The 16,157-nt window shown below is 58.8% G+C and overlaps 1 protein-coding gene across 5 annotated transcripts in view; it reads left to right on the top strand.

Annotated features, from left to right (window-relative positions):
* PRDM16 (PR/SET domain 16) overlaps positions 1 to 16,157 on the top strand; it is a 326,016-nt gene that overhangs the window by 147,040 nt on the left and 162,819 nt on the right. For all 5 annotated transcript variants that reach the window (XM_057533380.1, XM_057533384.1, XM_057533389.1 and 2 more), the window contains one exon: positions 12,501 to 12,551. In XM_057533380.1, coding sequence (XP_057389363.1) covers positions 12,501 to 12,551 — 51 coding nt within the window. The remainder of the gene's footprint in view (positions 1 to 12,500; positions 12,552 to 16,157) is intronic.

The following is a 16,157-nucleotide window of genomic DNA, read 5'->3' on the forward strand; positions in this document are numbered from 1 at the left end:
GGCCAGATTCCCTTGCTGGCTGTGGAGAGTTTCCTCCAGCGGGCTGCCCGCCCCGGGGCTCTGGGGGCAGGTGCTGGTCTGCGGTCGGCTTTGGGGCTGGCACGCCGTCCTGGCCCACACACACACAGGCACCCAGGGGTCAAGTTTATTACTTCTCCGGTCCTCTGTTTTGAGATGGGGCCCCCTTGCTGTATCCCAAGTTTTATCGTTTCATACAAGTAAACCTTTTTTCTGATAGAGGAAAACCAGACAAGAACAAATCACCTGCCACGAGGCTGCCCCCGTCAGCTGGCATCACCGATTCCATCCGCAGGGATGTCCCTCTTCTAAAGAGTCCTGAGGGGGGATCTGTCCAAGTCCGAGGGCCTCTCCCAGGTGCAGAAACCTGGAGAAGCACAGGGTGTCTAGGGAGGGAAAGCGAACCGACCAGGGCACGCAGATATGTTTGCTTCGGGTGTGGAACTGGGGGAGGAAAACGGCCCAGAAGTCTGCTTCCATCTGCTGGGTGACTCTGCAGAGCCCGACAGCCTCCACTCAGAGGAATCCGTCTTTCCAGTTCACGATTGTGCCGTAGTCGAGACCGTTAGACCAAACCAAACAACCAAAAGTGGAGGGTGTGAGGATGCAGGGCTTGCCCAGCCGGACAGGGACCGGGCGCCGGGGCGGGGCCATCCAGGAGGGGCAATGAGGCACCCAACACGGGGGCCCTTCTCGCTCTTCTCCCCAAGTGCTGAGAGGTGGAGGCTGGCCCAGCGGTCAAACCACAGGCCCCGCTGAGGCTGTGCACACGTGCGGGTGTGATGCTTGTCTCTGATGAGCTCAGGTTGTCTTTGTCCGGGAGCCACCCACCCCCACGGTGCAGGCCTGCTGAGCTCTGCTGGTGGGACCCCAGTCTCCGTCCCCGTGCCCTGCCCCCTCAGCTTACCCTGGTTCTCCTGGGCCCCTGCCAGGCGGGGTCTCCGGGGGCTGCTTGCACTGTGTCTCTCCCCCATCTTTCTCTGTCTCTGTCCCCTCCACCTCTCTCTCTCCTTCTGTCTCTCTCTGTCTCTGACTCTTTATCTCCCCCATCTCTGCCTGTCTCTCTCCAGGTGTGGGACACACTGCCTCCGCCCCCCGCCCCCCCATGGGCAGTACTTGCACAGACGTTGTGTGGTTCGCAGCCCGGCAGACCTCAGCTCTCTTCTCAGTCTTTGGAAAAAACAAATCAATTATGCTGCCGAACAAAATCTCCCAGCTCCAAGAATAGAGTTTTAAAAATCCGTCTGGCCCCAAGAATATTTCTGCGAACGCGGTCAATGTTTCCCTGAGGCCATGTTGCCCCAGGCACGGGCTGCATGGACAGTCTTCCGTGGCAGCGCCGACGGCCCGCAGACCAGCTCAGAGCTGTGGGGCAGGACCGGAGAGGCTCACAGCCCGCGGGGTCCCCAGGCGCCCTCCCGACCCCCCTCCAGACGGCCCTGGGGACACACACGCCCCTGTGCCCACTCTACCTCCGGCACTAATGGGGGTCGGTTTTCTGAGTCCATCCCGCAGGCAGAGGGTGACCTTGTCATGTTAAAGTGACAGGCATGGCAGCCAGCGCCAGAGTGTCACCCCACGTCCCCCCCCCGTGGCCCGAGCCTGCAGCCACTCCTGCTACAGGTCTGATGGGAGCCTGTTCCCATGCCGCCCCTCCGGGGTCTGTGGACGGGGTTCCAGCTGCCCATTCGTACCTCTGGCCGTTGCAGGAAAACCAGAGAAGGACTGAAGAAGCTCTTGCTTTGCTTTCAGGACTACAAAGAGGAAGGCAGGCAGCAGGGCTGGGCACGTGTCCCGAGGTTTTTGGCTGCTGGACGCTGGCTCTCAGGAGAGCCGTGGGATCCAGACCTCAGATCTCAGACCTCGGGCGGGGGCCGGAGGGCAGTGACTTGTGCTCTTTGCACTGACGTGACCTCTCGCACACTGGCGACTCGTTAGAAAGAAGGGATGCCGTGTAAAATCACGCTCTGTGCAGAAGTCAGGACGGTCAGCAGGTGCTTTTGGTGTCTGTGTGTCATTCTCTGCACTTCTGGGGGTGTCACTGTGGCCCGAGGTGACACAGGCACATCCTTGGGTCCCTCCAGCGTCGTGCTAAAGTGGACTCGGCAGAGGACAGTTTCGGGCACCAAGCTCCCTAGCTGAGGTCTCGAGAGCCAGACGGCCTCCATGACAACCTGCGGCCCATTCCTGATGAGCCAAGGGGCTCTCCAGAAGGCGTTGGCGAGGGCGCCCAGGTCCCCCAGTGTCATGAGGATGTGTCCCCCACCCTCACGCTCCGAGTCCCCCAGGGCCTCTCGGCCACCAGACCTGCCCCCTGGGAAGGGTCTCCCCATCTGAGGGGTCTCACCGGGATGTTGAGGGGCTCGAGGTGGACATCCCAATGGGTGTTTGGAGATTTCCTTCATGACAACTTTGAGCACTTCTTGTTGGAAAACAAACAGGAAAGGAAGGAAAGACAAGGAACGGAGTGGTTTCAAACTGCTTCCAATTTCACACCATCTCTTCCCGGCAGGAGGCTGCAGCTGAGAATGCGCTCTGGGCGGGGGCCGGCGGGCGCGGCAGCTGTTTGCGGGATCAGGTGTTCTGGGAACCCGGCTTGCTGGCTGCCCCGTCTCTTGGCCGCTGAGCGAAGCTGCCCTGGGACAGGGGGGCCGTCTCTGCCCACCCCATCCTCCGTGCTCACAGAGCATTCAGGAAGCATCGTGCCCGCATTTCCAAGGACACGGGACCTCCCACCTCCGTCCTCTGGTGACGGTGTCTGCCCTGGGCCAGGGAGGGGGGGGGCACGTGCTGCTTCTGCAGAGAACCAGACAGTAAGCATGGCAGGCTTTCTGTGCCACAAGCGATCCCTGTTGCATATTCTTTATTTTCACAACTCTTTAAACATGTAACGGCCCTCGTAGCTCACAGGCCACATGGACACAGGCCACAGGCTAGATTTGCCCCGCTGACCCTGCCAGAGGCCAAGGTAGCCCTCTTCCTCCCTACTGTGGTTTCTGAGCACCCTTACTGTAGGCTACTCCCCTTTCCCCGCCCCAGGAAGGGGTGCCGTGGACAGTGCCAGCCTCCGACGCATGTGCCCCCCTTTCCTCAGACGAGCAATTCAAGGCTGGTTAGCAGGGGCACACGGGTACGGAGGGCAGAAGAGCCGGCTCTGGGCCGGGGTTCTCTGTGCTGCCCTGTGCCCCCTCCCGCCCTGCCAAGGCACCTGAGGAAGGAGGGTCCAGCGGACACCCCATGTCAGCCAGGAAGCCCCGACAGGCGTCCCCAGGGCGGGCGGCCTGAGCCACAGACTCGCCCAAGTCTGGGAAGTCCTCCCGAGTTCCCTGATCTTCAACGTGCCTGACCCTGAGCTGGAAATGCAGAAGCGGGGTGGGGGCGGCATGGGGTGTGCTTGGAAATTCGAGGCGGAGTGGGAGTGGGTGGGCTGGCCCAGCTCTGCTGGTTCAACCCGCCCCCCAGAGAGCAGACCCGGGCCCCGGGGGCTCCTGGCTGCAGGGCAGTTGCATGGATGCTCTAAGATTCCAAAGGCTGCCCATTTTTCACAGCGGATCAGTGCGGAATTCCTCCACACAGCTGTTGCTGTAATTGGGCCCCATTAGGAAAGTGTGCGCTCTTGCTGGGCGGCTCCCCACCTCCTACCGACCCCACGCACGGTGGTCTCGAGTTAGCACAGCAGCTGTGACCAAAGCCCAGGCACTCGGGCTCTGCAGAGCTGGCTCCTCCCCCCAGATGGGAAACATCCTTTGTGAGAGAGAAAGCCCAGCTCCCTTTCTCATCCTTCCCTCCCTCCTCCTCACTGCCCACCCCCGACCCACTCCCCAGATGGAGCCAGATCTGTGGAGGCCGCACAACCTAATGGCTCGAGTGCGGCCTGGTTGGAATCCCAGCTCGGCCTCTTCCCAGCTGTGTGACGCTGGGTGAGGAACTCAACCTCTCTGAGCTCAGCGGGCAAATGGGGATTATTAGAGATTATTGTGCCTTCCGCAGGGCTGACAGTTGGGCTGTTATTACTGTCATTGCTACAGTATTATAATCGGGATTCGAAACAATGTACTTCCGGCTTGGAAGTTTGCAATCCCCAAAGTGAGAGGGTCCTCAAGCATTTGCAGAGTGAATACGTGGAATAATTAAAGGGTGAGGATTGGACAAGCCAGAATCTGATGGGGAAAGGCCTTCTGTCCCCCAGGTCGCTGCCCCCATGGGCACACAGGGACCACTGGTGGCTGCCTTTTCACATTGTGTCACTTCTGTGTCCCTGGAAAGCACTGCCTGACATTGTTACGGGAGTTGAAATTCAACTCTGTGCTGAAATGTGGAGTGATCACCTCTGACCCGCCCACCTTCACGTTATTAAAGGTGACCCCATGCCCCAGTAGGAGGAGTGGGAATTCACAGCCCAAGAAGAGCCCAAATCCCGGGGGATTCACGGTGGGCGGGGCGCGGGGGGAGAGGGTCATCACATTTCAGCATCAGCCCGGCCCCATCCGCATCCCAGCCTTGGGTCTCGGGACTTTCAAACTTGCGTCTGTCAAGCAGCCATTGCTGGAGATCCATGACCCCTTTTTCTTCACTTATGATTATTAAGGATCATCTAACAAACAAGTTATCGATAAGCAGGGTCAAGTGGAAGTGCATTAATATGATTCTGTCAATATGCAGGTTATTTCTATAACTAAAAAGGGTTGAGAATAAAAGACAAATGTGCATGTAGAACTGATAATTGACCTGTGATTTATTTTCCCCCTTGGGAGACGCCAAGGTGCAAAGTCACCCGGGCTGCAGGGTCCCCAAGGCGGCTTCTCCAGATGGGCTGTCATCCAGGTGTCCGGGCGAGGCTGGAGTACAGCGCTATCGGAAGGTCCGGAAGCCAGTCATGCATGGCCCGCAGTGGTCCCAGAAGGACGTATTTTCAGACGCGAGCGGGCAGAGCCACCTCTGGTTTGCGATGGGCAGAGCCCGGTGTTGGTTTAAGCAAATGGGATTGAGCACAGCAGGGAAGCCATGGGAAGCCAGTCCTGCACGCGCCTGACACTCGCGATGGATGAGCAATGTTCTGGGGCCACAGAAGGGTCGGCCGCACAGGGACACTGGGCTTTTGGAATGTGAAAGAACGTTCTAGAAAAGCTGGGACTCTCCTGCAGCGTCTGAGGCCTCCCGAGTCCACACGCTCCTTCCAGCTCTTGGCTTTCTCCTCTTGAACCCAGACCCTCAGGAGGAAGCTCTGGCACCAGCTCCAGGAACAAACAGCTATTTGCTTCTCCTAGCTTCCGGGGGTGCGTGTCCAGCTCCCGGAGCTGGCTGTCGCGAGGCCCCTGGACGCACCAGTGGTTCCCGAAGGCTGAAAGTTATGGCTGTCACGAGCCATTGATTGGACGTGGCACACGTCACCCAGCTCTTAGGATTTACGTGCGCTTCCTCTGGGGACATCCATCTTCCGGAAGCAGCAGGAAGAAGCTGTCCCCTGAGGCCAGGTGGGACCCAGAATGCGCACCTCCTCAGGACAAGGGCCCGCGGAGCCGCCCTGGGCTCAGGCCTCGGCTCACTGCCTGGCAGAGGGGGATTCTGGAGCCCGTGCCACGGCTGCTGACACAAGCGTGGACCCAGCGGCCTCCTCCTGCCGCCGCCTGCCTAGTCAGCGCCCCAACCCGAGCTCCCTCATGGCCCGGCCCACCAGCCTGTTCTCTGTGTCCAGAGCGCAGCTGGACACGAGCCCCCAGGTAGGAGCTCTGGGAACGAGCTCCTGCTGGGGCCAAGACAAGAGGGCGGGGCTCCTAGGCCGGGTCAGGGTTGGACCCCAGCCACCCCATTCAGAAAGTGGTGACAGAGAGGGCTGAGCAGTGTCTGTGGGGTGGGGCTCTGAGACCCGAGCTGCCCAGCGTGTGAGGCGCCTATATTTGGTCTGGGGGAGAAGTCAGAGCCTTGTTGGAAGGGCTTGGCCAGAGGTTGGGTGTCCTGAGCTGGGGGGGACCTGCACTCTCTTCTCTCTTGAAAGGGATAGCTTTGGGGGGCAGTCCTGGGGGAGCAGGAGTCCTTGCAAACACCCACTCCCCCCCAGAACAACTGCCGCCCCCAGGGAAGGTGGTCAGCCCAAGCCCTGCCCCAAGTGCGCCCATGTCCCCATGGCATCAGGCACAGGGGACAAGGCAAGGTCACAGTGGTGGCAGGTCAAGGGGGCCATGTGTCACAGCCCTGGGGGCCTGGGTGGGCTGCTGCCCAGGCCAGGAGCTGGCGGGAGAGACAGGCGGGACCCCCATCCAGATGGCTCTGAGGGGCCTGTGATTCCGAGTGGAAGGCCAGGGACTTGCCGTCTGCCGGGGGAGTGTTCGTGGTGAGGTCGGCTCAGGTGCTGAGCTGTTAACAAGGTGGCCTGGGGGTTGGAAGGAAGCTGAGGAGCCTGGGGCTGGTGGCACTGCCCTTATTCCTTTGGGCTCTTCATCGGCAAGACGGCTGCAGCGGGAACCCTGCTCTACCAGACGCCTGGTGACCAGGGGTCAGGGACCAGGCAGGTCCACACCTGGGCTGCCTTCAGTCTTTCCTTGGCAAAGGGGCTGCACAGCCCGGCCCTCTGTCGGTGCCCCTGCCCCACGGGCCCCATACTCTCGATCCCTGAGGGTGGACGTCTGTGTCCACCCTCGCCAACTGTGCACGTGTGGGAAGGTTACTCTACCTCTCTGAGCTCCTTTCTCATCTGTAAAGAGGGTAACGGCAGCTCTCCCTCAGAGGCTTGTTCTCAGTTCTAATGCCTAACGTGAGCCCACCGTGGCGCCTGGCCCACCGGCCCTCTGTTCCCTGCTATCTTGCTGGTGTCCCTTCGGGTGGCCTCTGACAGGTCCCCCAGCTGATGGTGGGGGACCGGGGCCCTGCGGCCTGAGCTCTGGGCACCCCCCCTGCCCGGAGCCCACCGTGGCGTGGCAACAGGCGGGTGAGCAGGGAAGACCCAAGGACTGCCGCCACTTAGCATCCAGGGCTTACACGAGGCCGCCCTTCCCTGCCCCCTTCCTGCAGACCCTCCTTCCTCCCCTGCTCCCCCCGCCCCCGGCCCCCAACCATCCTCCTGGCCAGCGCCGGCATCCATATGCACCCTCAGAGGCAAATTGAAACCCCGCCTGGCACTTGAGGACGCCCAAGGCAGCGGGGCCCTCTGGGCCTCTCTGAACCTGGCGGCCCCTTGCCGTCCTCTGGGCCAGCTCATCTGCCCACCTCTCCCCTCCCTTCTGAGGGGCTCCCTGCGCACGTCGGTATTGTTGGAGAGGCGGGTGGGCTTCAGCCGTTGCCTCTTCCCCAAAGTAGCTGACCCTGGAATCAACGCGGTTTCAGGATTTCTTGAAACGTCTCCAAGGCACCTTCCGTGGGGCAGGGCAGACCGAAGGTGCCCAATGGGTGCTTCTGGAAGGAGGCTGTGAAGGGGACCTAGGACAGACTAGACCATAAACCTGGGGGACTCAGAGGGCGTGATTCGTTCACTCACTCAGTCGTCTGTCCCGCAGGAGGGGAGGTATGGGCACCCGACAGCCCCGGGCCGGGCAGGGTGTCCAGCAGAGGGGCGCGTGCCCACGGCCGGGAGCTGCCAGCAAACAGAGTGTCCTCAGCACATCTGACAGCGGGCAAACCGTGGCCAGAGCGCTGGGGCCATGCAGGGAAGTGTGGGCCAGGAAAAGCCGTCCGCCCCTCGTTAGCTCGTGCTAATGAGGCCCCGAAACACTCCACAGAGGTCAAGAGACATAGAGGCCCCCACTCCGGAGTGGAGGTCTGGGGGGAGATCTGGGAGAATTGGGGTGAGTCTAGATGAAGCCCTTGCAGGGGGCCCAGGTTTTTTGTTGGCCAACAGAAAAAGTAGGGAACGTGGGACTTGGCTGTCACTCAAGGAGGGCTGGTTTCTCCTGTCCCACCCCCGGGAGGGGCCGCTCCCAGCACCCCGACTTCAGGGTCCCAAGCGGGAGGCTTGGGAAATGCCTTTGGGGAGGGGAGGGGAGGGGAGGGCGGAGATACCGGGCTGGGAATGTAAACTGCATGCGGAGACCTAGATGCGTTTCGGGCCGGGCCCTCTGAAGGAGCCTGGGTCCTTTTTCCTGCCATACTTGACTGTGTAAATATTTTTCTTAGGAGTAAAGAGAGAGTCTCCATTCATTGGGTAAGATCTCACTTGAAAGAACTGAGAAGTATCTGTTTAGGCATAAAAGTGAAAAACAGTGTCCAAGGCGCCTTTCAAAAAAATCATTTCTGTAGCTCAAACACGGCTAAGCTGAGTTTTTTTTTTTTTTTTTAATGCAAAAAATAAATAAATGTGACCCACTCCCAGTTGAGAGCTCAAGAGTTTGTGTCAACACCGTTGGAGCCTTTGCTCGGGAGCCAGAGCGGGCTGGCCAGGGACTAACCACCCTGACGGCTCCTGGAGGCGCTGCCAGTGGGACCCCACCCAGGCCACACGGCCAGCCTGGCGGGGGGATGGTCTGGCCGGGGTTCAGGTGCGAGTCCCAGTTGGAAGGGTCGGCGGCTTGTGGCTCCTTTCCACCGGACACACCACCCAGCGGCCCCCCGTCCCTCCAGAATCAGGAGGCCGGGGCTTGGACGCAGCCTCCAGCACCCAGCAGCTCTTTGACCTTTGCCCTGTCGCTGCAACTCCTGAGCCTCCAGCTCCTACCTGTAAAGCCGGTATGACGGTAGCTCTCACCCAGATGGGGCAGCCGTGAGAAGGACGGGGGATCCGCCACCCCCGCTGTCCTCCTGCCACCACGCTGCTGCTGTGCCCATCACCGGTCACTGCGGCATTTCTACCAGGGAAGGTGGCGGTCGTGGTAGGACTTTGATTTGGACAGAAAAGTCAGCATGAGAATTGTTCTTTAAAAAGCCTGTCTCCCCAGGAAGGGAGGACGCACACGTGAGGCCTTGGGCGTTCTTTGCAGGAATTAAGATGAGCTCGCAACAGGGGGATTTGATGAGCTCTGAGCGGCAGCGCGTTGGGTGCATTTGAGGGCATTGCTTCGTTGGGTCTGAAACCCTCCTCAGAGGGCAGGTGATGCAGGGTCCAAAGCAGCTGACCGCGGGGCTGGGGAGGCGACACCAGCCTCCGTCTTGACCTGCCTGCTCAGACTGTGTCCCCCAGTTTCCCGGAGGGCAGTAGAGTGAGACAGAGCCAGGATGGCATGCGAGGGGGTCCTCTGTCAAACCCTAACCCCAGCCCTGTCTCCTGGGTCAGTCCTGAGCAGTGACCTGCGCAGACGGCCCTGGCCCGGCCCGCGGAGGCTTATTCAAGGGGAGGGGCCTTGGAATCAGCTTGTAGCCACTTCTAGACGCAGACACACCTACCTCTTGGGGTGGAAAAGGCGACTTCAGTAGTGGACAGAGAGAAACAGGTTAGAGAGAGGCCTGGGCTCCAAGGCCAAGAGGAAGAGGTCGGTAAACGAGAGCGTTTGGTGACCTCTTGGACCACAGGCCAGACTTGGGCAGTGAGTGGGGAATTCATTCACTTCTCTCTGGGTTTGGAAGCCACGAGGTCGGGGCTCTGTCTGGGTTTCCTCCTGTAGGTATGTTTTCAGATCCTTTAATAACAGACTATTTTGAAGGGAGAGAAGCCTTCTGGGATCCGTTTGTGACACCAAGCAGAAAGCCTAGCCCCCTCGGGGGACACGCCAGAGCTCCGGAGCTGTGAGCATATGGATGTCTGTGTGTGTGTCTCCTCTGGGCTGACGTTTTGGAGAACAGAGGCTATTTATTTTAAGAGTCAAAAAAGATGCTTTGAGCAACCCCACTTAGCTCAATCCTGGCACCGAGACCCACGAGAGAAGCAAATGCTCCAGGTCAAACCTCACTTTTTTGGCTAAACTGCTGAATCAAAACACACCTAATACTTCTGCCGGTGCGGAGACGGGCTTGAGAGCAGAGCCCGCCGCTGCCAGCAGCCGGCCAGCCAGCGGCGCGTGTGCCGAGGGCTCAACGAGCAAAATAAAGAGGTTTTTCAGCAAAGCGGCGGCCTTGGCGGGGAGAAGGCCGGAGCAGAGGCCCCAGGAGGGGTGCGTGGGGTGGGTTTGCACCCGAAGTCAGCAGTGGGTGAAAGCAGAGGTTATGGCGGGCACACCTACCAAGGAGGGGCCGTTACATCGGGGTGGGCATGGAGAAGCTGCTGGAACGGGGCGGTCCTGGAACCCACTCCCCGTCAGGAGGAGGCTTCTTTCTTCAGAGTCGTTGGCAGAGGGTTAGGCTTCCTCTGGGCGGGGCTGTCGGCCAGGTTGGGCTTAATGACCCCAGCTCTCTCTGCATCACTGGGTTGGGTGGGGCTCCCTTCTGCTCACCTGTGGTCCTACAGCTCAACTGCCCACACCCCAGGCCTGTCCAAGGGGAGCCAAGGGGCAGGCTCCGAGGAGCATTGGAGAGACCTTCCTCTGCCTGGTCCTACCCGGCCCCGCCCGCTTCTGTGCTGTGCTTGGTGTGTTGTGCTGGCGTCCTGACCTTCAAGGAAGGTGCGGTTTGAACGTCTGCCTCTCTACCCACAACCACAGCTTTGCCGCCAGCACAGGCCTGCAGGCCGTGGGCAGGTACAGCCCTGAAGGCTCTCTGGTCGTCCAAGGGTGACTTCTCCAGGTGCCCCCACAGCAATGGTGAGCCTGGCCCGTAACCAGGTGCACGGCCCGCACGGGCGTGTGATGAGCTGGGCCCGGCGGAGAAGGCCAGCTTGTCACCTTCCTCAGGACAGTCGCCTGGTAGCCAGCATGCTCACGGAGGGTCCCTGAGGCCCCTCCTCTGGGAAGAGTCACGGCAGCAGGGTGACGAGAAGTGGCACCGCTGGGTCGTGGGGCTCCAGATCCTCGGTGGCGGGCGTTGGGTTCGGGCCTCCTTTGTCCTTCATGAGGGGACAGGACCCAGGGAGGGGAGCCGTTCGGACGGGTGCGCCCCTTCCGTGGTTTTGTCCCGGGCCCTGGAGGCTGTGCGGCTTGGAAAAATTAATACACATTTTTTTCTCCCTCTGGTTCAAGCCGCCCCTTCGTAAGGGGCATGTTGGTGAATCGCAGGACTCGGGGCCAGCGCTCGGACCCCCAGTTCTGCGTGATGCTGACAAAGGTCTCCAGTCCAGGTGCAGGCCCGAGCAGCCTGCGGCCGGAGAGTGGGCCATCTCCCTCCCAGGGGAGCACGGTCCCTTCCTGGACACCAAGGCTTTCCTGGGACCCAAGCAGTCAGCCTCTCTCTCCTCCTGTCCCGGCGTTGACCGAGCCTCCAGCCAGCCCTCTAGGCTCTGGCTTCGGGAGTGAAAAGCAGACAGACAAGAGGGAAACTACACAAGCCCGTCTGCTGGCAAAGCTCAGCCCCCAGGTCTCCCCCGGGGCCTGTCCAGCCCGGGCCAGCGGGGACAGAGCAGCTAGTGACCTGATCTCTAGCTGGCTCTCCTGAGGAGACCTCCCCGGTGTCTCCGTGTCCTCCTCTTCTGTCTCATTCTCTGTTTTCACTCCTAGTTGCATTCCAAACCACAATTTCAGAATCTATTAAAAGAAACATAAAATCCCCAATTGGTTAGAATTCTCAACATTTAAAAATATGACTTATTGTTATTACAGCTGAGCCTGGGCAAATCCGCCAGCATTTTGGAACGCAGCATCTTGGTCCTCTGACCTGGCCTGCGTGGGCACCAGCGGGCACTCTCTTCCACGCTTGTCATTTGAAAAGGCAATAGTGTCATTTTAAGGGGAGGGGAAATAAAACCCCTGGATTTGACCCCATTTCTCTTATTATTTTCCAAATATTAGTTTCCATCTTGGTTTCTATTCTTATGGAAATGACATTACAAATTTATGTACGTGTCTGTGCAGGGTACTTGCGATCCAGAAGGGAAAATCCCATGGATACAGCTAATTTGTCGGTTTGCTTAGCTTAGAAAGCGCTCTGGGACCCGTCGCTGAAATGCCACCCCGCTGGAGTGGAACTTGGTGGTTAAGAGGAGATGCCAGCCAGGCAAAATGCTACAGCTCTTCAGAGCCGAGCCAAGGAAAGCTCCAAGCCAAAGCTGTCGAGTGGAAGAAAGACCCAGAACGGCTGGCACTTTCTCTCCTCGCTGTCCCAAGCCTGTGTCCCATGGGCGGGGGGAGGACTTCCTGGTGCTGCCACCGCCCGCTGCTGGGGCAGGACCTCACCCCAGGAAACAAGGAGGGAACCTGTTACACATTTCAAGCCTCTCGGTGCCCCCATTGGACTGTTCCTACTCATGCGTGCGGCGGGCAGTAAGGACCCTCCGTGTGGGTCTGTACCCAGTCACTACAGGACCAGGCTGAGCTCCACAGGGCAGCTCCATCCCAACAAATCCCTGTGCAACAAACGGGGAGGCACTGTCAGAACAGAGGATCCCGGTTCTCCTTCTCACCTTGAAGAAGCCACCCGCCTTACCCGTATTGTTTCAGAGCACGCTTGCTCTGCTCGCACGATGTATAACCCGCTGTAGCTTGAGGACTGCATTTTGTTGGAAACTAACAACCCCTTTCCAAATTGTTTTGCAGCAAATGCTGACGGACGCAGAGGTGTCGTCCCAGGAGGGCTGCATCCAAAAGGTAGGAGAGCTGGTCTGCGCCTTCTCCCCTCCCGTCCAGTGTACACCGAGTACGAGGTTATCTGTGGTCAAGTGTGTGCGCAGAACGCTGATTCCCAAGTGATTAGGACGGATGCTTGTTTTCACTGTGTAGCAACTAGGAACCATCCTAGTTCCGGAGAACCGAGGCAAGCCCCGTACCTGTGGGAATGCTTCAGGCCAGGCTGACGTGTGGAAATTAAATAAATGCAGGTTGTGTTTATTTAGCTATCTCCACTGGATACTCACGTGAAAAGAATATAGAGAGAAAAAACACACAGTTGGCTGCAGATTCAACAAAGCCTTTTGCAGTACTCAGCCTCCAAAGAGGGCTCAGGCGCGGCATTGAATAAGCAAACCATCAAGCGAAAGCAAGTGTCAACGTGGGCATCGTCCCCTGGTGATGGGTAACAGCCGGTTGACAAACGTTAGTTCCAAAAGGTTCAGAGAGTGAACTAGGCCCAGAAAAATACACACGCCCCCAGAGGAAAGCAGGCACCCACAGGCAGGCACGTTCCTGCGTGTGCACGCTGCACGTTAGACAGACAGCAGAGGGATGGGAGGCAGAAATCACCTCCAAAACCCAGAAGCCGTTCATCAGATGGAGTTCAACGTCCATAGAATTCGGGCCATCCATACACATGCACATACATATACACACACAGACACACATGTGCACACACAGAGACACACGTGCACACACATACACACAAATACACACACGTGCGCGCGCACACACACACACCAACACACACACACACACACGGTAGCTGATGCGGTATTTGGGGTTTCCAGTAGAATTACTATAGCCTTCCCTCTCCTGGCATCTTGGCTTCAAAGCGCCACCCAGACGAAGCAGAGAGAGTCCATCTTCTCCTGGTACCCCGACCGCGTCAGGAAGCGCAGCATGGGCGGCTGGGGCGATGAGTCAGCCAGGGGCTACCCAGCTCCTGTCAAGGGCTGTTTTCTTAATGTCAGAATCACGGAGCTGTGCCCACGGGGTGCTGTCACCTCTTCTGGGAGGGCCCAACGCCACCACTTGAGCGTGCATTCCCGTCATCATGAAAATTCCTTTTTGGGTCTGCAAGTGAAAAGAAAGCAATTTGCTGGTTCTGCCAAACTTTGTAACTTTCTCCCTGTGTCTGGCTGGCTGGTTAGAGCCGAGGCCTCTGGGAGGACCCACCGTCTGGGGGGACCCGCCGTCTGGGGGGGCCGATCTGTAAGGGATGGGGGCCTGCCCTTCTCGCCAGGGTCAACCCCGGAGACATTGATTTTGCAGAAAACTGTGCAATGGGGGACGTTGTCTGACCCTGCGGTGACCTCGTGAAGGGGTGACCTCTGGCAGCGGTGACCTTCTGGCCTCGTTTGTCTCCATAACCGTGGTCTGTGTCTGGCCCCGGGGGGACCCTTTTGTCTGAGCAGAGCTGGGACAAGGTGTCCTCTCCCTGTCCCGCTGCCCGGGGGCCTGAGGCCTCTCTTCCTTGAAGCGCATCTGATGGCTCCGAAGTAAATCCCAACAGCAACCCTTCCCCCTTCGTGCCTCCGGGAATGAACTCATATTTTCTCAAAGGATAAGGTGGCGAGGGCAGCTGAAGCAGCTTTCCCACATTTCAGAGAATTGTGGTTTTTCCACTTCCCACGAGCAGGGACTGCAGTCAGCTCGTCTCTTAACTTCCAGAGAGAGCGTGAAACAGCCATCTTTTCCACAAAGAAGCGGCTGACGGGCTGACACCCACCAGGCCGGAGGTTAGAGGTGGGACGGGCAGTCAGTTGTCCGGCCTGGGGACAAGGTGCAAGGCAGAAGGTCGAAAGGTCGGGTCTATGTTAAGCTCGTGGGGAGGCAAAGGATGCCTTTGAACTGGCCCATCCTCTGTTCCCTGGGTCAGAGCCGTCTCCTGATTGGCCTTTCCTTTTACAAACGGCGGGGCTGTCGGGCCTTGGCTACCGTTGTCCAGACGTCCTTCCAAGAGCTACTCACGGGGTGGATGCAGGTGCCGTCTGGCCAGGGACCCAGGTCACATTGGTGGATGATCGAAAACTAAGCCTGGTGTCCGGAGCCATCTGGTCACTTCCCAGGGAGGGACGGAGGGGCTGAGAGAGACTCAGGTGCAAAGGCAGCCGGGGTCCCACTGCGGGGCCGGAGGACTGTCAGCGCAGCGTTCCCTTGACCTTCTTCCCAAATAGAAGGTGCAGGTTACCAACAGGTGTGTCCCTTACAGCTGTGGAGATACATATATGCTTATTACATAAGAGGACCACACATGCCTCAGTGTGCTTTGTAAGGACTAATTTAGCGAATTCCTTGGTAATGGGATGTAGAGCCATTTATCAGTCCTGTGGTTTAGGATTTTCAAGTCTGGCTGAACAGGGCTCTCCCACTCCAAAGACACGCACGTCTGGGGGCCTTAAGAGACACTGGGGCCGCGCTGGAGGCTGTGCAGCCGTGGGTTGGTCAGCTGACACCTCTGAGCGCCACTTCTTCCATCTTCAGGATTAACCGAATCCCGCTTCCTGCTCTTCATTGGCGTGCATGGGTGAAATGTAACTAAGGCTAATTAATTCAATCAGTGGCTTGACACAAGAGATGCAGAAACAGTGATGTTTTGTAGGAAGCGGTGGTTATGAATTCTCAGTATTAAAGAGCCACGTTGCTGAAGGGTCTGTGGAATCCACCTGTCAAGAGTTTACAGGGGACAGAATCCAGGCCCAGCGAGGCTAGCGGCCCCTACTTCTGCGGTGGAGGCGGGATTCGAACCCAGGGTCTACGGCACAGGGCGGGGCTCGCGTTGGAGTGACAGCGACCACAGCCTGTGAGCCTGCACTGGGCTTGGCCCCGCCCCTGAGAACCCTCCATCCCCCTCCCCCCAACTCTCCTGCGCCCCTCCTTCCGGTCCCCTCCATCCCCACCCCCAGTGGTCCTGGCCTCCTACGTCCCTCTGTCCCCCAGTCTTCCCTGGGTCCCCCTGCAGTGCCATGCATCCGTCTTCATCCCTCCCACCCCCCCCTCCACCCTCCCCACCTCACCCCCCCCCACCATGACCCACGTCTCTGCATTCCTGCATCCTGCTGCCGGCGCTCCATCTCCACGTGCGCAGCGCGGCCCGGAGCTTTCCTGCTCCGTGCTGGTGCCCTGGCTGCCCGTCGCTTGCCCAGGTGTGCGCTTGGGCTGCGCAAGCACTTCCCCCTAAAAGTCACTTTGGCTGCAGGTCGGGCTGCTCGCCTTTTCTAGCCTCTGGCCAGGACCTCTGGGACTGCTCGCTGCCTCCGACTCTCTTTAGTCTCTGTTTACTTAGAGGGAAAGCCCGGGGCTCCTGGAGAGCAAACATCTGCGGGAGATAATCTAGCGAGTTGTCCATCCATCACTCGGGTCGCCTGGCTCCCTGGAGAGCCCGCCAGAGCCCGTAATAAAAAGGCCGGGCGAAGAGGCTTTGGGGACGAATAAAGAGCCGTGTTAAGGGCCCGCTGAAAATGGATGGAAGACATTATTAAGACTCAATGGCCGTCTTATCAAAATCCAATAGGATAGACATTTGGCAAAAGGCTTAAATTTATTCTTTGACTTTCTGGAGGGCTTGAATTTATCCGTTAA

The sequence above is a fragment of the Balaenoptera acutorostrata genome, chromosome 1, assembly GCF_949987535.1.
Source record: "Balaenoptera acutorostrata chromosome 1, mBalAcu1.1, whole genome shotgun sequence".
Lineage (NCBI taxonomy): Eukaryota > Metazoa > Chordata > Mammalia > Artiodactyla > Balaenopteridae > Balaenoptera > Balaenoptera acutorostrata.